At 40.5% G+C, this 23,355-nt stretch overlaps 1 protein-coding gene across 2 annotated transcripts in view; it reads right to left on the bottom strand.

Annotated features, from left to right (window-relative positions):
* Positions 1–2,429: 2,429 nt before the first annotated feature.
* CEP126 (centrosomal protein 126) overlaps positions 2,430–23,355 on the bottom strand; it is a 107,863-nt gene continuing 86,937 nt past the window's right edge. The window contains exons 10-12 of one of the 2 annotated variants that reach the window (XM_029914654.1): positions 16,140–16,204; positions 3,120–3,212; positions 2,430–2,516 (exon numbers count right to left, since the gene is read on the bottom strand). In XM_029914654.1, the coding sequence (XP_029770514.1) occupies positions 3,165–3,212; positions 16,140–16,204 (113 nt within the window). In that variant the 3' untranslated portion in view covers positions 2,430–2,516; positions 3,120–3,164. Of the gene's footprint in view, positions 2,517–3,119; positions 3,213–4,927; positions 4,967–16,139; positions 16,205–23,355 lie in introns of those variants that run through there. The other variant, XM_029914655.1, reaches the window with a different exon arrangement.

Genomic DNA, 23,355 nt, shown 5'->3' on the forward strand with positions numbered 1-23,355 from the left:
TGAGCCTCCGACTTTGGCTTAGATCATGATCTCACAGCTGTGAGTTCAAGCCTTGAGTCGGGCTCTGTGCTGACGGCTCAGAGCATGGATCCTGCTTCAGATTGTCTCCCTCTCTCTTTATCCTTCCCCAGCTTGAACTCTGTCTCTCAAAAAATGAGTAAAAATGTTAAAAAATTAAAAAACTAAAAATAATATCCCAATTCACAAAATTGTATCTTGATGGCATGAAAAATACCCCACGTACTTGCTAGTAGTGACATGCAGCTTTCTACTTTTTCATACCTAAGCTTTATAATTCCTGTGGCCTTTCTGATCCTATGCTTCTATCTCCAGAATAGGAAAGTACAGAATGTTTCCTCTTTCTGTCATTTCTTCCCATTAATCTTCATTTTTCTTTAAAAATTTTTTTTTAAATATTTCACATTAAGTATGTTGTCAGCATAGAGCCTGACGCAGGGCTCAAAGTCACAAACAGAGATTATGACCTGAGTCACTGTTGGTTGCTTAACTGATTGGGTCACGCAGGCGCCCCGGTCTTCATTTTGTCATTTCCTCTACTCTTCTCCCTAATTTTGTCCAGGAGTCCCCATATGTAGCAGAAACCTCGATCTGTCACTGGCCAGCTGTGTGACCTTGGATGGGAGTAAGGTCTCTGAGCCTCTGAATTCTCATCTGTAAAGGGAGACGAGAATCTGTTTTGGCTGCCTGCCTGCAGCACATAATAATCCATGTACCATAATGGAAGGTATTCAAGATACAGAAACTCATTCCCCACCACATCAAGCTTTGCAAACCGGAATTTGGCAGTGTTGTTAACAAAAGGCCACAATAATTTGCTGTCTTAAAACGTTTAATTTCTAATTTTGATTCATTACCTTCTAAAATTTTTTTTCTTGTATTCTCAGGTGCCAGCTGTTAAATGGGGACGTCACAGTGTGACCCCAGGGCCCCAGGAGGACCCCCTTCACTGTCCAGAAAGATAGGCCCTGTTCAACTGCCACCAAGGGTCATTTTGTGGGACGTGGTAGTTTTGGGACTATATATTATACCAAAACGGGCAATGAAAAAAAATCCAAAATGCCATTCTTCATAAATATTTTTCACAAGTCACAGTAAGAGGTTTAATAAATAGAAATTTCTATTTAACATCTATTCCAATCAGTGAGTCTATAGCCGCAAAGGAGCACCACGGATCCTTGGAGAGAAGGCGTGTCTGCTCTGCACACCACGCTCAGTGCTGGGGGAAAGCTTAGTGCTGGGGTCTCTTCCGGTCTACACTCGCGGAGACAGGCTGCGGCCTGGCGTTCGTTCGCACAGGAGCAGCGTCTTCCGTGGTATTCCCAGAGCTCTCCCACATCCGAGTTCACATCCGAGTTAGGACACACATTCGGGTGTTGCTCACGTCCCTCCCCACGAGTGGTTCCGGCCAAGGGTGCACATCCAGGACCAGCGAAATCCGTGAGCAGTCCTCTTAGCCAGATCCGGCTGGAGTCTCCCGGTCCCAGTGACTCTGAGTCCGGTCTGTCTCTTCGGGAAATGCGGGGCCGGCGGCCCAGCTCGTCGAACTTCCCGCCGCGTCCTCCGAGCACCGCTCGCCTCCGCCCGTGCTAGTTTCATCACCACCTTCTGCTGCAGGAGGTAAAAGGCCCATTTTGGAAATGTCCATTTTGTAATTTCATTAACAAAGCAGATTTGAGAGCATGGTTATAGCTTCTAGTTGACCCGCATCTGTATTTAGAGTTCTTCATGAGAAACCCTTTCTAGACCGATCCCGGTACGGGGAAGCTCTGTGGTGCTGCGGGCCGAGCCTTGTAGCGACCGGAGGGCCGGCGCCTCTGGGCAGGGACCCAGGAAGGACGGTGTCTCCCACCTGCTCCCGGTCCCTTTCCCGGCTGTCTCCGCTTCCTTCTCTCAACAATATTCTTTCCGCTAAGTGTGGAGCTTTTTTCAAAATGCAGAATGTCGTTCGTGTCCCTGTGTTCGTGACGTCAGAGCGGCCTTGCACTGATGTACCGACGCCTGCTCCCCTGTGCCTGTCCGCCGGGGACAACAAAGCCACTGCGGGAGCAGGAAGAGGGGTGATTTCTGGTTTGTGGGTTGTTTCCAGACCACTGTTTCTTAACCTTGGCTGCTCATTAACATTCTTTCAGGGAGATTTTAAAAAATCTAAATGCTCAAACTGCACCTTGGTGTTAAAGTTCCCCACGTGAGTTCAACGTGCAGCTCAGGTAATGTTCTAGACCCTTGTTTTCTAGATGTGGTCCACCGACCAGATGCAAGCGGCAAACAGCGGGCCCCACCCCCCACCCCCTTCCCCCTCCTCCTCCCACTCCTGCCAAGGCCTCCTTCACTTTACTCAGATACCTGCGCAAACGTCCCCTCCACCGAGACCTTCCCCGGCCACCCTACCTGTCATCTCAAATCGCCCTCCCAGCACTGTGCGCCGTCACTGCGCTCTGGTTTTCTTCAGCACATCCCTGCTGGCATATTCTTGTGTTTAAAATCTGTGTTCCTTGCTAAAATGTAAGTTCGACAAGAGAAGAAAATACTTTTGTTTATCATATCCCAAATATGTGGAGCAGCACCTAGCACATAGTAGGGGCTTGATAAATGGAACAGTTGAGTATTTCCCCCTTCATTTGTTATGTTGATTTGCCGCTGTGTCCCCCACTTTAATTCCAAGGCCACAGACATGAATGACACCTCCACCTGCCAGGAGTTCTTATCTACAAGAAGAGAGGCACGTCCATACACATAATTATAGTTTGGGATGCACATAATTTCTACATGGGGGTAGTAGAGAGGATTCTTAGGAAGCACCCGAGGAAGTCAACCTCGGTAGCGGTAGCGTGTAAGGGAACTCAGGATGCTGTCAGCGGAGGGACAGGAGAGGCGGCCCCAGCGCAGGTGCAGAGAGCGCTCAGGTGGAGGCAGGGCTCGGCAGCCAGGGCCACTCGGAACCTGGTGCTCAGTGGGAAAGGTGGCCAACAGGCCGCCAGGTGAGCAGGGGCCCTCAGGATGCAGAACCTTGTGCACATTCCCTCCAGAGGCCAAGGGGGAAAATCTGAAGACCCATAAGAGAGGACTGGTACCAGAGAGTTTTACTCTGGCCATCTCACCACGCTCTAGAAATGCCATTCTGTCAGCCTTACTGGTGTGAGACGTCAGAAATTCAGCCTGAAGCCATCCAGAGAAAGCTTGAAGTAGAAAGGCTGGGTGAATATAAAAAACCATATGCAATTATCACAATTCTATGAAAAAACTTTTATAATCATATCAAGAGTTTTATGATCATACAAGGGTTTTCTTTTTTTTTTAATGTTTATTTTAAGAGAGAGAGAAAGAGAGAGAGTGAGTGGGGGAAGGGGCAGAGAGAGGGACAGAGAGAGATCCCAGCCCCTTTAGGTTTTTGGAACATCCCTTGACAACTCCAAAGTACAGAGATCCTTCAAAGTCTTAAACAAATACCTTTACTATTTACGTAAACTTCATAGGGGCACCTGGGTCGCTCAGTTAAGCATCTGACTCTTGATTTCAGCTCAGGTCATGATCTCACAATTCTTGGGTTCAAGCCCTACGTTGGCTCTGTGATGACAGCTTGGAACCTGCTTGGGATTCTCTCTGCCTCTCTCTCTGTGTCCTTCCCCCACTCTCCAAAATAAATAAGTAAACTTAAAAACATCATAAACTTTTTACAACACTGTACCAAAATTTAATAGAATTTATTAGGAGTTTTAGAAAAACAAACCTTCACAACTATTGCTAATACATAATTTGAATAACAAAATATCCTCTGTTTTATTTTTAAATATAATGAATTTATTTTCAGAAGCATGCCCATTAAAAACAATGAAGCATTTCCATTCACTAAAAACGTATTTATCAATAAAATACATAATAAACTTGTAGCATAAATGTAAACTAGTCTATTTATCTCCATTACCCATGGTATGATTTACCTTTATTTTATGGCTATAGTATTTTAAATTATTAACAAATGCAGAAATCTAAGATATATTTACAGGAGTTTATAAAAAATAATGATTCCATTTAATAGTTACTGTTATTCTTCATCAGTATTTTCTCTGCAATCTGGACCCAACATCAGGAGACAGACCGGCCCCTGGCTGGCTGCCCTGTAACATGATTTGAGACCACTGTTTTACTGTAGTGTTCACAGGTTTTAACAGGTGCATCTCCTTACAGATGATGGATTTTAATAACACTGAGTTCATAATTCAAATCCTCAAATGCTACATATCCGACAACCTCAGCATAAGGAGTACCACTTCACATAAAGCATCCTCCCAATTATAATAATTCATGATCTCCACTCTCTGCTGTTGGCAGAATGTGCTGATTAGCAGGATTTTTTAGCATACCCTGCTGTGTAAATGGTCACAATTTAGTGATTTATTAACTAAGGGAAGCCCCAGCAGCTCACGTAATACCCCAAGTGGAGTTTAACAACGTATGTTAGGTTAAAGAAGTTGCTGGAGAGAACAAGGGATAAAAATTCATTACACTCATAAATTCATAAAATTTATTTTTAAAAAGTAAAGATTCCAAAATAAAAATTCTGCTTCTATGATTCATAATTTTTACACCGAAAAGCCATGGCCGGTGTCTTCAGGGCGCGTTGGAGCAGGCCTCTGGGAGGACAGTGCTTGCACCTTGTCTCTGTTAGAACACAGAGACTGGAAGGCAGCAAAGCGGTTTCCTCGTCTAGTCCCAGCCCTCAGAGAGTGAAACACACAGTGAAAACTCAGGCAATGTCTGTTCAATGAAGAAAAAGAGGGCACTTGGGGGGCTCAGTCGGTTAAGTGCCGACTTCAGCTCAGGTCATGATCTCAGGATTCGTGAGTTCCAGCCCTGCATCAGGCTCTGTGCTGACGGCTCAGGTCCTGGAGCCTGCTTCGGATTCTGTGTCTCTCTCTTCTCTGCCCCTCCCCCGCTCGTGCTCTGTCTCAAAAATGAAAATAAACATTAAAATAAAGGAAGAAAAAGAGACCAGTATGATAGCTTCTATGAAATGAAAATATCAGGCTGCTATGGTTGCTGAAAAGAGGAAACTCTAAACTTTGGACAGGATAAAACTTGGGCTGAATAAGCCTTCCCAGAGGGGATGGCAGTGAAATGAAGCCCAAAGGAATGAGTAGGAGAGAAGCGTGTAAGAGGATGAGTCCTGTGAAGTGGGGGAGGGGGGTGCAGGGGGCAGCGTGGGACCTGCAAGGACAGGGGGCTCCAGGGAGAACGGTCACTCAACTGTATGTAAATTACAAGCTGGGGAGCAACCAGAGGTGCAGATGGCAAGGTGGTGAAGGCAGTTCTTTGGAGTCTTCATTCATCTTTTAGGTGACAGGTAAGTGCTGACATTGGGTTTTAAGCAGGAGAGTGATAGGTTCATGTTTATGTTCCACAAAGATTACTCTGGGGCTGATGGGGTGAAAGATGCCCTGGACAGGCCTCTCTCTCCAGGTGAGATGTGATACTTTGTTTTTTATTTTAATGTTTTTTCTTTACAGAATAAATTTAATGTTTATTTAGTGTTTTTACTTATAGAAACCAAGTTTTAATCTTTTATTTATTTATTTGGTTTTTCTCTGTACTTTATTTTAAATATATTTTTTAAAATTTATTTTTAAGTTTACATCCAAGTTAGTTAGCATATAGTACAACAATGCTTTTAGTAGGTTCTTTAATGCCTCTTACCTATTTAGCCCATTCCCCCTCCCACAATCCCTCTAGCAACTCTCTGTTTGTCCTCTGTATTTAAGAGTCTCATGTTTTGTCCCCCTCCTTGTTTTTATATTATTTTTGCTTCCCTTTCCTTATGTTCATCTGTTTTGTATATTAAATTCCTCATATGAGGGAAGTCATATGATATTTGTCTTTCTCTGACTAATTTCGCTTAGCATAATACCCTCTAGTTCCATCCATGTAGTTGCAAACAGCAAGATTTCATTCTTTTTGGTTGCCGAGTAATACTCCATTGTGTGTGTGTGTGTGTGTGTGTGTGTGTGTGTGTGTGTGTGTACACCACATCTTCTTTATCCATTCGTGTGTCCATGGACATTCGGGCTCTTTCCATACTTTGGCTATTGTCAGTAGCGTTGCTATAAACATTGAGGTGCATGGGGCCCTTTGAAACAACACACCTGTATCCCTAGGAAAAATACCTAATGCAATTGCTGGGTCATAGGGTAGTCCTGTTTTTAATTTTTTGAGGAACCTCCACACTGTTCTCCAGAGTGGCTGCACTAGTGTGCATTCCCACCAGCAGTGCAAAAGAGATCCTCTTTCCCTGCATCCTTGCCAACATCTGTTGTCTCCTGAGTTGTTAATGTTAGCCATTCTGATGGGTGTGAGGTGGTATCTCATTTTGGTTTTGATTTGCATTTCTCTGCAGATGAGTGATGTTGAACATTTTTTCATGTATCTGTTTGCCATCTGGATGTCTTCTTTGGAAAAGTGTCTATTCATGTCTTTTGTCCATTTGTTCACTAGATTATTTTTTTTGGGGGGGTGCTGAGTTTGATAAGTTCTTTATAGATTTTGGAATCTAACCCTTTATCTGATATGCTGTTTGCAAATATCTTCTCCCATTCTGTTCGGTGCCTTTTAGTTTTGCTCATTGTTTACTTCACTGTGCAGAAGCTCTTTATTTTGATGAGGTCCCAATAGTTCATTTTTGCTTTTGTTTCCCTTGCCTCCAGAAACAGGTTGAGTAAGAAGTTGCTGTGGTCAAGGTCAAAGAGGTCTCTACGAGCTTTCTCCTCCAGAATTTTGATGGTTTCCTGTCTTACATTTAGGCCTTTCATGCATTTTGAGTTTATTCTTGTGTATGGTGTAAGAAAGTGGTCCAAGTTCATTCTTCTGCATGTTGTTGTCCAGTTTTCCCAGCACCGCTTGCTGAAGAGACTGTCTTTATTCCATGGATATTCTTTACTGCTTTGTCAAAGATGAGTTAACCATACATTTGTGGGTCCATTTCTGGTTCTCTATTCTGTTACCCTGATCTGAGGGTCTGTGTTTGTGCCAGCACCATACTGTCTTGATGATTACAGCTTTGCAATACATATCGATGTCCAGGATTGTGATGCCTCTAGCTTTGGTTCTCTTTTTCAAGATTGCTTGGGCTATTTGGGGTCTTTTCTGATTCCATACAAATTTTAGGATTGGTTGTTCTGGTTCTGTGAAGAATGCTGGTGTTGTTTTGATAGGAATTGCACTGAATGTGGACATTGCTCTGGGCAGTATTGACATTTTAACAACATTTGTTCTTCCTACCCAGGAGCATGGAATATTTTTTCCATTTTTTGGTGTCTTTTTCAATTTATTTCATAAGCTTTCTATAGTCTTCAGTGTATAGATTTCTCACCTTTTTGTTGGATTTATTCCTAGGTATTTTAAGGATTTTAATGCAATTGTAAATTGGATCAATTTCTTGATTTCTCTTTCTGTTGCTTCATTGTTGGTGTATAGGAATACAACCGATTTCTGTTCATTGATTTTATGTCCTGAAACTTTGCTGAATTCATGGATCAGTTCTAGCAGTTTTTTTGTGGAATCTTTTGGGTTTTCCACATAGAGTATCATGTCATCTGTGAAGACTGAAAGTTTGACTTCCTCCTGGCTGATTTAGATGCCTTTTATTCCTTTGTGTTGTCTGATTGCTAAGGCTAAGACTTCCAATACTATGTTGAAGAACAGTGGCAAGAATGGACATCGCTGTCATATTCCTGACCTAAGGGGAAAGCTCTAAACTTTTCCCCATTGAGGATGATATTAGCAGTGGGTCTTTAGTATATGGTTTTAATGATCTTGGGATATGATCCTTCTATTCCTACTTTCTTGAGGGTTTTTATCAAGAAGGGATGCTGTATTTTGTCAAATGTTTTCTCTGCATCTATTGAGAGGATCATGTGGTTCTGGTCCCTTCTTTTATTGATGTGACATATCACAATGATTGTTTTGTGGATATTGAGCCAGCCCTGCATAAATCCCAGGTATAAATCCCACTTGGTAGTGGTGAGTAATACTTTTAATGCATTGTTGGATCTGGTTGAGCAGTATCTTGTTGAAGATTTTTGCATCCTTGTACATCAGGGAAATTGGTCTGTAGTTTCCTTTTCAGTGGGGTCTTTGGTTTTGGAGTCAGGGTAATGAAATGCTGGCCTCACAGAATGAATTAAGTTTTCCTTCCATTTCTACTTTTGGGGACAGCTTCAAAATAATAGGTGTTAATTCTGTTAAATGTTCAGTAGAATTCCCCTGGAAGCCATCCAGTCCTCGACTCTTGTTTCTGGGGAGATTTTTGATTACTAATTCAATTTCTGTACTGGTTATGGGTCTGTCCAAATTTTCTATTTCTTTCTGTTTAAGTTTGGGTAGTTTATATGTTCTAGGAATTTGTCCATTTCTTCCAGACTGCCCATTTTATTGATGTATAACTGTTCATAATATTCTCTTATTATTGTTCATATTTCTGCTGTGTTGGTTGTGATCTCTCCTCTTTTATTTGTGATTTATTTGAGTCCTTTCCTTTTCCTTTTTGATCAAATGGTTAGGTATTTATCAATTTCGTTAATTCTTTCAAAGAACCAGCTTCTGGTTTCATTGATCTGTTCTACTGTTTGTTTGTTTTGTTTCTATAGCATTGGTTTCTGCTTTAATCTTTATTTTTTCCTGTTTTCTGCTGTTTTTGGGTTTTATTTGCTGTTCTTCCACCTCTTTAAGGTGTAAGGTTAGATTGTTTATCTGAAACCTTTCTGCCTTCTTTAGGGAGGCCTGGATTGCTATATACTTCCCTCTTATAACCTCCTTTGCTGCATCCCAGAGGTTTGGGGCTGTGATGTTATCATTTTCATTGGCTTCCATGTAGTTTTTAATTTCCTCTTTAACTTTTTGGTTAGCCCATTCATTTTTTAGTAGGATGTTCTTTAGTCTCCAAGTATTTGTTATCTTTTCAAAAATTTTTTCTTGTGATTTCAAGTTTCATAGTATTGTGGTCTGAAAATACGCATGGTTTGATCTCAGTCTTTTTGTACTTGTTGAGGGCTGAAATGGGTCCCATTGTGTGATCTATTCTGGATATGTTCCATGTGCACTGGAGAAGAATGTGTATTCCACTGCTTTAGGAGGAAATGTTCTGTATATATCTGTTAAGCCCATCTGGTCCAGTGTATCATTCAAAGGATTGTTTCCTTGTTGATTTTCTGTTTTGGTGATCTGTCCATTGATGTAAGTGGGGTGTTGAAATCCCCTACTATCATGGTATTATTATCAATTAGTTTATGTTTGTGATTAATTGATTTATATATTTCAGTGCTTTCACATTAAGAGCATAAATGTTTACAGTTGTTAGATCTCTTTGGTCGATAGAGCCCTCAATTATGATATAAAGCCCCTCTTCATCTCTTGTTACAGTCTTTATTTTAAAATCTAGATTGTCTGATATAAGTATGGCTACCCTGGCTTTCTTTTGGTAGCCATTAGTTTAATAGATGGTTCTCTGTCCCCTTATTTTCAATCTGAAGTCTTTAGGCCTAAAATGGTCTCTTGTAAATAGCATATAGATGGATCTTGTTTTCTTATCCATTCTGTTACTCTAGATCTTTTGACTGGAGTGTTTAACCCATTGATATTTATAGTGAGTACTGAAAGGTCATAAATTTATTGCCATCCGTTGCTTATAGAGTTGGGAGTTTCTGGTGGTATTCTCTGGTCCTTTCTAGTCTTTGTTGCTTTTGGCCTTTTTGTTTTGTTTTCTTTTTTTTTTGTTTTTGTCTTTTTTTCCCCATCTTTTCTCCCCTCAGAGTCCCCCTTAAAATTTCTTGCAGGGCTGGTTTTGTGGTCATGAACTCCTTTAATTTTATTTGGGAAACTTTTTATCTTTCCTCCTATTTTGAATGAAGCTTTGCTGAATAAAGAATTCTTGGCTGCATATTTTTTTGAATCAGCACATTGAATATATCTTGCCACTCTTTTCTGGCCTGCTAAGTTTCTGTGGATGGGTCTGCTGTGAGCCTGATCTGTCTTTCCTTGTAGGTTAAGGACTTTTTCCCTTGCTGCTTTCACGATTCATTCTCTGAGTATTTTGTGAATTTGACTATGATATGACTTGTTGATGGTCGTTTTTTGTTGAATCTAATGGGAGTCCTCTGTGCTTCCTGGATTTTGATGTCTGTGCTTTCTCCAGGTTAGGGAAGTTTTCTGCTATGATTTGCTCACATAACACTTTTACCCCTTTTCTCTCACTTCATGTTCTGGGTCCCCTATGAATCTGATGTTGTTCCTTTGTAAAGAGTCACTGATTTCTCTAATTCTTAAATCATGCTATTTGCCTTAGTCTCACTCTTTTTTTCTACTTCATTATTCTCCATAAGTTTGTCCTGTATATTGCTGATTCGCTCCTCTGCTTCATCCATCCTTGCCACCAGAGGCATGATAAATTCTTAAACTCAGGCATTATCAGTAAGAATGAAGAGAGTGGATAGATTTGAGGTGTATTGTTAAGAGTATTTATTGCTTGTCAGCATGGGAGAAGGAGAAGCCTGGATGAGATACACATTTCTGTCTGGGAAGTCTGGAGGATGGCGGTGTCATCAACTGAAATAAGAATTAAAATAGGTAGAAGAGATTTGGGGGAAAACATGGGAAACTAAATCCTGGTTCTGCCAATGAACATTTCTGAGACTTGAGAAAATTCCTTGATGTTCTTTGCTTAGAATATTATACAAGAGACATGAAATCATTTGGGATTGTACTTTTCAATGGTAGGAATCCCTAAGTGTGCTTCCATTCTTCTTAGATTTAACATTCACCAAAAGGCTTTGGAATAAAATAGTGGTATTTTATGGGGCATAAAATCTTGCTTCAGAATATTAAAAAAGTTTTCAGTTCAAATAAATCACCTAATTTTATTGCAGCTTGAGAAATGCAGATTATATATTTAAAAACCAGGTATAAAAAATCATAAAGTTTCAACCAATATTTTCAAGTATTTAGTATGTGCTAGTTCCTAGGAGGTGGAAAAACAGCCTCAAGAATATAGTTCTAAAGATGACTCATGTGAAAAGTTAACAAAAAGACTTGTGGAACAGAAGTCTAATACCAGTGGTACTACAGTAGTTAAGTTCAGAGGAGGGTGTTGTCATCATAAGCCAGATTGGTCCTGGAGGGCTTCATGGGAGAAGTGACAGTAAGTTGGTGCTTAGATGGGTTGGATTAGGAAGGTAGAGCAAAAGTACAGCTGGTGTAGTTTGGAGGTGGGCTGAACATGAGCAAAGCATGAGAAAAACATGGAGGTATATTGAGTACTATAGGCTTGACGGACAATGCATTAAATTTGTTTTGCTGGAAGGAAGATTCATAGTGTAAAAGGAGAGGCAGGTCGAACTATGAATTGTTACAAATTGTTAGAAAGAGTCCTACTATTTACAAGGAAAAGTCATGCTTTGCATGTAAATTTCACTTAAGTAGTTTCAGGAATGTTACCTTTTTTTGAGACTATGTAAATGGATAAGATGATCACAATAGTGCAATAATAATTATGCAACCCAACAGTGTCTAGCATGTGTAGTGTTGTAGGCACTGGTCTGCATACTTTACACGGGTGCTTCTCTCGAAGCCCTCACGGGTACGCTAGAGGACAGATACCAGTACCATTAAGATGACTATGAGTGATCAGTGAAGGGAAGGGATACATGAGGGGATGGGCCAAATTCTGTTCCTCTGAAATCTTAGAACAGCACTTGCACTGAGTGGCGGAAGCTGACTGCCTACCACCTGAGCGTGCCTGCTCAAAATCACGTCTCTTGCTCGTGTCACAAGTGTCTAAAATCCCACTGTTGGAAATTCACTATTGTTCTTCCCAGATATTGTTTTTAAACAATTTAAATGGTTTTAAGTCTTTTAAAATAATTTTTAAAAATGAGGGGCACCTGGATGGCTCAGTCAGTTAAGTTTCTGACTTTGGCTTAGATCATGATCTCATGGTTTTAGAGTTCGAGCCCCACATGAGGCTCTGTGCTGACAGCTTAGAGCTGGAATCTGCTTCAGAGTCTGTGTCTCCCTCTCGCTGCTCCTCCCCTGCATGTGCTCGCTCGCTCTCTCTCACTCTCTCTCTCTCTCTCTCTCTCTCTCTCTCTCTCAAAGAATAAACATTAAAACACCTTTTAAATAATTTAAAAAAATGATAAAGTATCTTTTAAAATTCAAGCCAAGTATCTCAGCAGGAGTGAATATGCCAGTCCATTTGTTTTCCCTAAGAGCAAACACCCAAAGCAATGCCACCAAACACTGTGGGAGAAGAAAACACAAAAGGTTACAGAATGGGGGGAAATACACGAAAAACAGTAACAAAAACACATGTGGGGGTGCAGCATGGTGGATTAATATATAAACTTCACCCAAGTTCTGAATTTTCCAGAGAGATATATAATTTTTGAGAATTAGACATAAATTTGTAAATGTTAAGCAAATAGCATTTGAGTTTTCAGTTTTAGGGTACCTTGTAGATTTATTATATAATAAAAAAAATTTTTTTAAATGTTTTCTTTATTTTTGATACAGAGAGAAACAGAGCATGAGAGGGGGAGGGGCAGAGAGAGAAGGAGACACAGAACCGGAAGCAGGCTCCAGGCTCTGAGCTGTCAGCACAGAGCCTGACGCGGGGCTTGAACCCACAAACGTGAGATCTGACCTGAGCCGAAGTCGGATGCTTAACCAACTGAGCCACCCAGGTGCCCCGATTTATTATATAATTAATGTTGCTTAGTTAATTCAGCTTCTGAATTAGCTACACAAAGCATGTAAAGTATAAAGCTAGAGACATATGACACATCCTTTCATTTAAAAACAAAATTCTTATAAGTTCATATGGATGTGAAAACACTAGCACTGAAATATAAAATAGAATAAATTAATAAAAAGCTTGCCACATCTCCAAACCAGTGAATATTTCTGAATAGGTATTTCTGCCATTCTGTGGGGAAATAGAGATCTATTTTTAGAAAAATTCCTATTGACTAGAACTATGCCATACCCCAACTGTCCTGGTAAAAACAAGTAGCTTTGGTGGTCTCTTGTGTCATACACACAGAAAATGTAGGAATAGGATAATATATTGCCTTTCTAGAACATATACACTAAATAGCTTTACTTACTTAAAATTGTAATGGAGATAAAGGAACTAATTTTGAAAGCTTTCAAAAGACCAGGTGATGGGGATTAAAGACGACATCATGATAAAAAAAAAGAGACTGAAATGTATCTAAAACCCACACACTTTACTCCTATGGGAGGTGCCAAGTACTTATTTTTTCTTGCTTTAAACACAGCTCTAAAAGCTTGGACATCAGTCTCTGGACTCAAAATAAATTATAAGCAGCTAAATAGAAAACCTGAAGGCAAGATACAGGCAGAATCAAGGTGATAAAATGAAAACAAAACAGACTATAAAACAAAAACTTTGAAAGTTTGCTTCCACCATAAATGTTAACCTCAACCTAATGAGAAAACAATCAGGAAATTCCAGATCATGAGAAAGTCAACAAGACAACAGGCCTGGACTTTTCAAAAGCATCAATGTGCATGAAAGACTGGAAATGAGTAAAGAGACTCTTGTAGAAAAGAGATGTGACAACCATATACAATGTATAATCCTGGGTGCATCCTGGACCAGAGAAGTAAAATAGCCACAGAAGACATTTTTGTTTTCAAACAGGGGAATTCTGAACATGGAGTATGTATCAGATAATATGGTATCAGTATTAAATTTCTTATGTGTGATGATGGTATTGTGATGCAGGAGAATGTTCTTAAGAGAACACATGTGCTTGAGTATTTAGTGGGAAACTATCATCATGTCTACAATTTACTTTCAAACAGTTCATTAAAATGTATGTGTGTGCAGATACATATGTATGAATCTCTATCCTTTCCTATCCTTTTAGTACTGGATTCTTCCATCCATCCTTCCATCTGTCAAAGCAGGCATGACAAAATGTTAACAGTGAATCCGACTGAAGAGTAAAATAAAATTATTTAAAAACAAAAGGGCAAACAAGAATAGAATGTTCGAGTCCCCATGCAGAATAGGGCAAATGAAGCAGTTCTGATGGACAAGGGAGATGGCTTTTTTAAAACAGGAAGTTATATAATTCTGTGAATTTATAAGATTTTCCCTGAAAATAAATGGAAGGTTTTTGACCTACGTTAGTGACGATAAAATAAGGAAGAGCAACTGGTTTGGGGATAGAGAAGCTAGGGACAGCTCATGGTTACCAACTGTCATAATAAATGGAAAAGATCTAAGGGAAAAACGATTTTAAGCCCATCAGCAGCGGTCCTTCATCCCCGCAATGAATTTTCCCGCTATTAGTCGACTCTTTAGTGGTATGATGACATAGCGCACCAACACACAACACAGTGCTTTGCTGATGAGGCTACTTTTGGTCCTTATTGAGGAATGGTGACAATTTATGCTCGGCTATCTGTGGTCAGCACACTGTTTTCCAAGTTTGAGCTGAAGTACAAAGAGTACTCTGTGTACAAAGAGTAATCTCGGCCACTCTAGGCATCATCTCACTAAAGTGAAGTCAGAATCATTAATATTATAAAGAAGAGAAAACTGTCACAAATTCAGACACCCCAAAAATTATCATTGCAAGTATTACTTAAGTTGCTGAATTTGTGAGATGAAAAATCAAGCAAAAAGCCAAAGTAGCGCATAAAAAGCAACGATGTAAAAATAGATCAGGAGTCAAAGTGACAACTGAAAAAAGACTCCACAACAGTCACCACATCAAAAATGTTGCACCAAAAAGGCTATTTCTGAGAAACACCTGCCCAGACGTAAATAAGAAGCTTCATGAAGGTGGAGGGGTGGGGGGCTCTTTCTTCTTACTTACTACCATGCCCAGGACACAGCAAAAATCTAAAATGTAGACAAGGAATGTATAACTTTATTTATGTAAAAGCAAATAATAAGAAATGAAGTATATTTGTGTCATCTTCTTTTTCCTATCAAGATTACAGAACTGAGGGTATATGATGAAAAATAATTGAGTAAGCATCCAATTAATTCTCTAATAAAACATTTCTTTTTAGAAATTTTAAAAATGTTTATTTAATTTTGAGAGAGAAAGAGACAGAGAATGAGTGGGGAAGGGAAGGAGAGAGAGGGAGACACAGAATCCCAAGCAGGTTCCAGGCTCCAAGCCGTCAGCACAGGACCCGATATGGGGCTTGAAACCACAAACTGTGAGATCATGACTTGAGCCAAAGTTGGACGCTTAACAACTGAGCCACCCAGGGGGGTCCCTCTAACAAAACATTTCTTTGTTGAACACCTAAGTTGAGGCTAGTGAGAGTTCAGGTGCCTCCCAAAGTCTTAATTTGTATTACGGCAATTTGCATATACTCTCCATGTGTGTTCTTTCTCCCCGTTAGACTGAACATTCCTTAATGCACTAAATTGCCATTATATGTGCATCTTTACCAGAATCCACTGTCAGGGCAAAAAACAAAAACAAAATTCCAAATAATGATGTCTAGTTTTGAACCTTGAAGACACAAAAGGGAGAGGGGCAAGGGTAGGATCACTAACAAGGTAAAGTAATCAACAATTTTCCAATTAGGCTACATATTCAAAATTGTCTAAAGAGTAGTGCACTGATATTGGTTTCTGTTCCCATGGATCATGAAATACTCTGTAAGGAAAAAACTTTACATATATATATATATTTTTTAATTAAAAAATGTTTATTTTTAAGAGAGAGAGTGCGAGTGGGGAAGGGCAGAGAGAGGGAGACATAGAATCCAAAGCAGGCTCCAGGCTCTGAGCTGTCAGCACAGGGCCCGACAAAGGGCTCGAACTCTCAAAACCATGACCTGAGCTAAAGTTGAATGCCTAATAGACCGAATCACTCAGGTGCCCCATATATTTTGATTTTTTTAAATAAGAGGATATTTGCTGCTTCTAACAAAGCATATTATAATTGAAAGTTGACTGGGGAGAAAAACTCAATAAAAGCCAGTATCAGGAAAAATTAATTTCAGTACAGGATTCTTACATTCAAAATCATGACATTTCCCAAAATGAGAAAAAAAAAAAAGCTTCTTAAAGTACTTACCAGAAGTGGTATTATTCGTAAGGTATTTTTGATGGATGGATTTTTGCAAATAACTTCTTGTACATCTGAAATAATTATACCATGAAACAAAAATAATTCAGTTATGTATACTGACAGAGAAGAATCAAATATTAAATTCTGGTGTCAAAATACTCAATACTGGGGAAGAAACTTTCTTCTTTTGTCACCAGAAACAGTCTTTAGACTGATATTAGTTTAGGAAATAGAGGTAATTTGATGAAAAACAAATACATAAAACTTATATTGATAAGAAGAAATTCCTAATATTTTGACTATTCTATAACAATCTTCCTTTGTTTTCTTTCTTTCTTTTTTTAAAATACTCTACTTCTATTATTTTTTTAAAGAGAGAGACAGAGAGCGAGAGAGAACAAACACATGAATGAGGGAGGGGCAGAGAGAGAGAGAGAGAGAGAGAGAGACAGACAGACAGACAGACAGACAGACAGACAGAAACACAGACAGAGAGGGAGAATGCCAAGCAGGCTTGGTGCTGTCAGTGCAGAGCTTGATGCAGGGCTCAAACTGATCTACCATTAAGATCATGGCCTAAGCTGAAGTTAGACACCCAACCAACTGAGCCACCCACGAGACCCACTTCTTTTGTAAAACAAAAAGGAAACTTGATTACCTCAGGAAGGAGGAGATGTTTATTTAGCTATTAAGGCATAGAAGCTGAGTAATTTGTCAACTCTTGCCTTTTCAGTGCTTAGGCTTTTGTCTATATAATAGCAATAGGGGACCATAGAGGAAGGGCTCTCAGTTTTACCCTATTGAGATTAGCGGTTGGTCTTTTGTATATGGCCTTTATGCTCTTGAGATATGTTCCATCTACCCAACTTTGTTGAGGGTTTTTATCATAAATGGATGCTGTATTTTGTCAAATGCTTTTTCTGCAACTATTGATGGGATCATATGGTTCTTATCCCTTCTTTTATTATAGTAATGTATCGTGTTGATTGATTTGCAAATATTGAACCAGTCCTGCAGCCCAGGAGTAAATTCCACTTGATCATGGTGAATAATTCTTTTAATGTACTGACTTTGGTTTGCTAATATATTGAGAACTTTTGCATTCATGTTCATCAGGAATATTGGCCTGTATTTCTTTTTAGTGAGGTTTTGGAATCAAGGTAATGCTGACTTGAATGAGTTTCAAAGTTTTCCTTTTCAATTTCTTTGCTGGTTATTGGTCTGTTCAAATTTTCTATTTCTTCCTGTTTCAGTTTTGGTAGTTTGTGAGTTTCTAGGAATTTGTCAATTTCTTCCTGATTGCCCAGTTTGTTGGCAAATAAATTTTCATGGTATTCTCTTATGATTGTATTTCTGTGATGTTGGTTGTGATCTCTTCTTTCATTTGTGATTTTATCTATATGGATCCTTACTCTTTTCTTTTTGATAAGTCTGGCTAGGGGTTTACCAATTTTGTTAATTCTTTCAAAGAATCAGATCTTAGTTTCACTGATCTGTTCTGTTTTTCATTTGTTTATTTCTACTCTAATCTTTATTATTTCCCTTCTTCTGCTGGCTTCAGCTTTACTCCCTGTTCCTTTTCTAGCTCTGTTAGGTGTAAGATTAGATTGTATATTTGGGACCTTTATGGCTTCTTGATATAGGCCTAAATTGCAATATACTTCCCTTTTAGGACTGCCTTTGCTACATCCCAAAGGTTTTGGACTGTTGTGTTTTCATTTTCATCCATGTATTTTTTTAATTTCTTCTTTAATTTCCTGATTAACCCATTCATTCTTTAGTGGGATTTCTTTAACCTCCATGTTTTTGAGAGCTTTCCACATTTTTTTCTTGAATTGACTTCAAGTTTCACAGCGTTGTGATCTGAAAATATGTATGGTATGATCTCCATCTTTTTGTACTTATCGAGGGCTTATTTGTAACTCAGTGTGTGATCTGTTCTGGAGAATGTTCCATGTGCACATGAAAAGAATGTGTATTCTGTTTTAGGATGAAATGTTCTGAATATATTTGTTAAGTCCATCTTGTTCATGGTGTCATTCAAGGCCATTGTTTCCTTGTTGAGTTTCTGCTTAAATTATCCATCCATTGCAGTGAGTGAGGTATTAAAGTCTCCTACTATTACTGTATTATTATTAATGGGTTTCTTTGTTAAAAAAAAAAAGCTTTATTTATTTATTTATTTTAAGAGAGAGCACGCAAGCAGTGGAAGGGCAGAGAGAGAATTCTAAGCAGGCTCCACACTGGCAGTCCAGAGCCTGATGTGGGGCTCAAACTCACAATTTGTGAACTTATGACCTGAGCCAAAACTAAGTTGGATGCTTAAGCAACAGAGCCACAGAGGCACCACATCAATGAGTTTATGTTTGTTATTAATTGACCTATATATTTGGGTTTTTCCAAGTTGGAGGCATAAATATTTACAATTGTTAGATCTTCTCGATAGAGCCCTTAATTATGATATAATGTCCTTCTTCATCTCTTGTTACAGTCTTTGTTTTAAAATCTAGTTTGTCTGATATAAGTATGCTACTCTGGCTTTCTTTTGACATCCATTAGCATGATAGATGGTTCTCCATCTCCTCACTCTGATCTGCTGATGCCTTTAAGTCTAAAGCCAGTCCTTTGTAGGCATCTTATATAGATGGATCTTTTTTTTTTTAAAGATTTTTTAAATGTTTTATTTATTTTTGATACAGAGAGAGACAGAGCATGAGAGGGGGAGGGGCAGAGAGAGAAGGAGACACAGAACCAGAAGCAGGCTCCAGGCTCTGAGCTAGCTGTCAGCACAGAGCCCGATGTGGGGCTCGAACCCACGAATGTGAGATCTGACCTGAGCCGAAGTTGGAGGTTCAATCTACTGAGCCACCCAGGCGCCCCTGGATCTTTTTTTTTTTAAATTCATTTTGATACTATATCTTTTGATTAGAGCATTTAGTTCATTTACATTCACAGTGATTATTGAAAAGATAAGAATTTAAAGAATTTAGTTCCATTGGGTAACCTGTAGAGTTGGTGTTTCTGCTGTTGCTCTCTGGTCCTTTCTAGTCTTTGTTGCTTTTGGTCTTTTTTTTTTTTTTTTCCTTTTCTTTTTCCTCCACTCAAAGAGTCTCCCTTAAAATTTCCTGCAGGGCTGGTTTTTTTGTCACAAACTCCTTTAGTTTTTGTTTGCCTGGGGGACTCTTCATCTCTCCTTCTATTCCAAATGATAGTCTTGCTGAATAGAATAATCTTGGGTGCATATTTTTTCCATTCAGCACATTGAATATACCTTGCTCCTCACTCCTTTCTGGACTGCCAATATTTTTTTGGACAGATCTGCTGTGAATCTGGTCTGTCTTCCCTTGTAGGTTAAGGACTTTTCTCCCCCTTGCTTCTTTCAGGATTCTTTCCTGGTATATGTATTTTGTGAATTTGACTAGGATATGTCTTGGTGATACCTGGCTTTTCTTGAACTTAATGAGAGTTCTCTGCTTCTTGGATTTTGATGTCTGTGTCCTTCCCCAGATTAGGGAAGTTTTCAGCTATAATTTGCTCACAGAAACCTTCTGTCCCTTTTTATCTCTCTTTATCTTCTGAGACTTGTATGACATGAATGTTGTTATGTTTTAATAAATCACGGAGTTCCCTAAATCTGCCTTTGTGAACTCTGACCTTTGTTTTCCTCTTTTCAGTTTTATTATTTTCCATAGTTTTATCTTTTATATTGCTAATTTGCTCCTCTACTTTGTCCATCTTTGTTTTATGGCCCATTTGGGCTTGCATCTTGGTTATAGGATTTTAAATGTAAGCCTGACTAAATTTTATCCTTTCAATTCACCAGAAAGGGGTTCTCTGGTTCTTCTATGCTTTTTTCAAGCCCATCTGGTATCCTTATAATTGTTTTAAGTTCTAGTTCAGACATCTTACTTATATCTGCATTGATTAAATCCCTGGTCTCCATTTCTTCCTGTTCTTTCTTTTGAGATGAATTCCTCCTTCTTGCATTTTGGAGGAGGGAAAAACAATAGTAAAATGAAATAAAAGTAAAAAATTTTAAGAAATCAAAGAAAGCAAACTAGATCATAGGAGTGTTTTGGATTGCTTGTTAAGAGAAGTCTGATAGGAAAAAAAAGGAGAAAAAATTTTTTTAAAATAGTAAAAAAAAACCTGCTCTTTCTGTATCCAAGCAACAAAAGAAAAACAACAAAACAAAACAACACCAAAAGGAGCAAAAGAAAAAACAAACAAACAAAAACTCCCAAATGAAGCTGGATCCCATCTTCCCCAGAGCGGGAGCTTTGCAGCGGTCTGTGGTCAGCAGGCTAAGCTCCTGGAAGGGATCTGTGCTAGGCTAAGCTCCTGGAAGGGATCTGTGCTGGTCGTCTGGGGGAGGGGCCTGCTGCTCTGCTTCTCAAGTGGAGATGTGGCCCGGAGGTCACAGGAGGGTGGGACCAGGTCTCAGGGCTCCGTTCTCCTCTTGGTGGCGCTGTTCATCTCACTGGGGTCCATCAGTGTTGGGCTAATGGTGAAAATGGCTTCATCCCGCTGTCTAGTCTCCAGAGGGGGAATTTGGTGCCCTCACAGACATGCTCAGTCACCCTTCCTGTGTCCCTCGTCACCTCCCAGCCTTCCCTGCTGGGCGTGTCTGAACTGTCCACCTGCCAGGCAGCGCCTCCCTCGGGAATCTATCTCAGGCTCTGCTGTGTCTCAAACACAGTGTCTTCAGACACCCCTGGGGCTGGAACCTGCACCTGTGCCGACCCTCTGGGGGAGGGTCTCCCTGCACTGTGGCCGACTTGTCCCAGGAAGCGGTCGTGCCATGGCCCAGTGGCAGTGGCTCAGAGTTTATGGGGAATCCCAGCACACCGCTGGCGCCAGGGTTTGCTGCCCTCATTGGGCGTCTCTGGTCCTATGCAGGTGGGCGTGGGGCCTGATGGCCCCACCGGGTCTTTTGCCCATGTGATGCTGAATCACCTCCAGCAAATGCTCTCCAAGCAGGGAACCGCTTCTCCCCTTGTGACCCTGGGGCCCCTCAGACCCTGTGGCTGCTCCAGGGGCTCTGCCCTGCTTTGTCGCCAGACACTGCCTGGCACTGACCTCTGAGACGTCACACTTGGTGTCCCGATGTTTATAAAAAGCTGATGGTATTGAAACCCTCTCCTTTCCCCGTCAATGGTTCTGGGGGACATTTTCCTGTCCAGTCCACAGAGTGTGTTTTCCCTCTTTCTAGCTGCTTTCAGAGGGAAGTGCTTTCCCGCAAAAACCCGAGATGCTGCTCTCCTTTTCTCCTCTCCGAGGCACTCGAGTTTTTCTCTCCCCGAGTTCACCTCTCCACACGGGGCGCCGGCCGCATTCTCTCCCTCAAATTATGCAGCTCATTCTGTGAAGCCTCACATCCCTTTCTAGGTGTTCAAAGTGGTTTGATGTGGACCTAGCGGAGTTTGAGGGACAAGTCCAGGGTCCCCTTTTGACTCTGCCATCTTAACTCCTCCTGACCTGTTTTTATTGTCCTGTGATTAGCCTTATTTTGCCCCAAATTATATTGTTTAGATCCGTCTATGACGATGAGTGCAGCTGCAGTTTGGTCCTTTTCCTTGCTGAATAGTACTGCAGCACACGGATATTCCCCATTAGGTGTTTTCAGTTTGGGGTTTTTATAAACAATCAAGATCTCTGTATGCTTCCGCATGTCTCCTGATGCACACCTGCAGGCTTTCCTCGAGGGCATGGATCTGCAAGCGAGACTGCTGGCTTGTAGGGTATGTTCATGTTCTGTCTCTTCTTGACATTTCCTCAAGAGACTGCGCCAGCTCATGCCCCACCGGAACTGCGGGAGGAACTCCCACCGCTGGGCACCTTTACCAATGCCCAGCACCGCAGGCTGTTAAACCTCTGAGGAGCATGCAACTATGTCTCATTGGTTAAAAAAAAAAGATTATTTTGAGAGAGATGGGAGAGAGGTGGGGGAGGGAGGAAGGGGAAGGGGGAGGGGGGGAGGGGGAGAGAGAGAGAGAGAGAGAGAGAGAGAGAGAGAGAGAGAGAGAGAACGAACATCTCAACTAGGCTCCATGCCCAGCACAGAGTCCAAAGTACGACCCTGGGATCATGACCTGAGTGGATATCCAGAGCTGGAGGCTCAACCCCAGATGAGCCATCCAGGTGCCCCTATTTATATACTGTGACTATGAGTACTTCTTTTTTAACTTTATTTATTTGACAGAGACAGAGCCCATGTGAGTTGGGGAGAGTGAGAGAGAGGGAGAGAGCGAATCCCAAGCAGGCTCCACACTGCCAGCACAGAGCCCAACTGACTGAGCCACCCAGGTGCCCCAATATGAGTCCTTCTTATACGTGTTCTAAATATTCCCTCACTTCATGACCTTTTCATTGTTTTAATATTTTGATAGAAAGACAAGTTTATAATTTTAATATAATCAAGTATTTGTCTTCTCTATGGATCATGTTCCTTGTGCTCTAAGAAATATTTCCTTACCCTGAGGTTAGAAAATATTTTTATATCATCTCCCAGAAACTTTATATATTTTCTTTCATATTCAATCCTTAATCACAGTAAGTTGGCACTAAATTTTACATATGATATTTGATAGGAGTTCACTTTAATCTCTACCTGGTATCCTTTTTTCCAATATGGAGCAACAGCTTGTCTTAACATGACCCCAGAAGTTGTGGCTTTTCTGTCAGTGTGCTGCCTGGGACCCCAAGGTCAGGTGGTCCAGCAGAAAGAGGCTGCAGCATGTCTGTCTTTCTCCCTTCCCACTGTAACTTTAACATGCTAGTCATAATTACTTAAAATCACCTGAGAGTTCCAGTGTGTGAGTCATCTCTGTGTCTGTTGACTGCTTTGTCCCTTGACAGTGAGTGCTTTTCCTCACTTTTTTGGTGTTTAATTTTTGACTGAATGCTAAACTACATTTACAATAGTGGTTAGTGATGCAAATAGGACTTATGCCAAGAAATGGGGATGCCTCTTCCACTAGGCAACTGGGATGTGTGTGTAGTTAATCATTAGGAACAGAGTTTTAGTTTTAGTTTTTGTTGTTTGCTTTGAGAGACAGAAAGAGTAAGGGCACAGGTGATCAAGGGCAGAGACAAAGAGAATCCCAGTAGGGTGGAGGGAGAGACAGAGAGAGAGCGAGGGAGAAAGAGAGAAAGAAGTGGGGCTCACTGAAGTTGGGCTCGAGCTCTCTGGATGCAGAGCTTGAACTCACGACCCAGGAGA

Source organism: Suricata suricatta, chromosome 11 (assembly GCF_006229205.1).
Source record: "Suricata suricatta isolate VVHF042 chromosome 11, meerkat_22Aug2017_6uvM2_HiC, whole genome shotgun sequence".
NCBI classification, from domain to species: Eukaryota; Metazoa; Chordata; class Mammalia; order Carnivora; family Herpestidae; genus Suricata; species Suricata suricatta.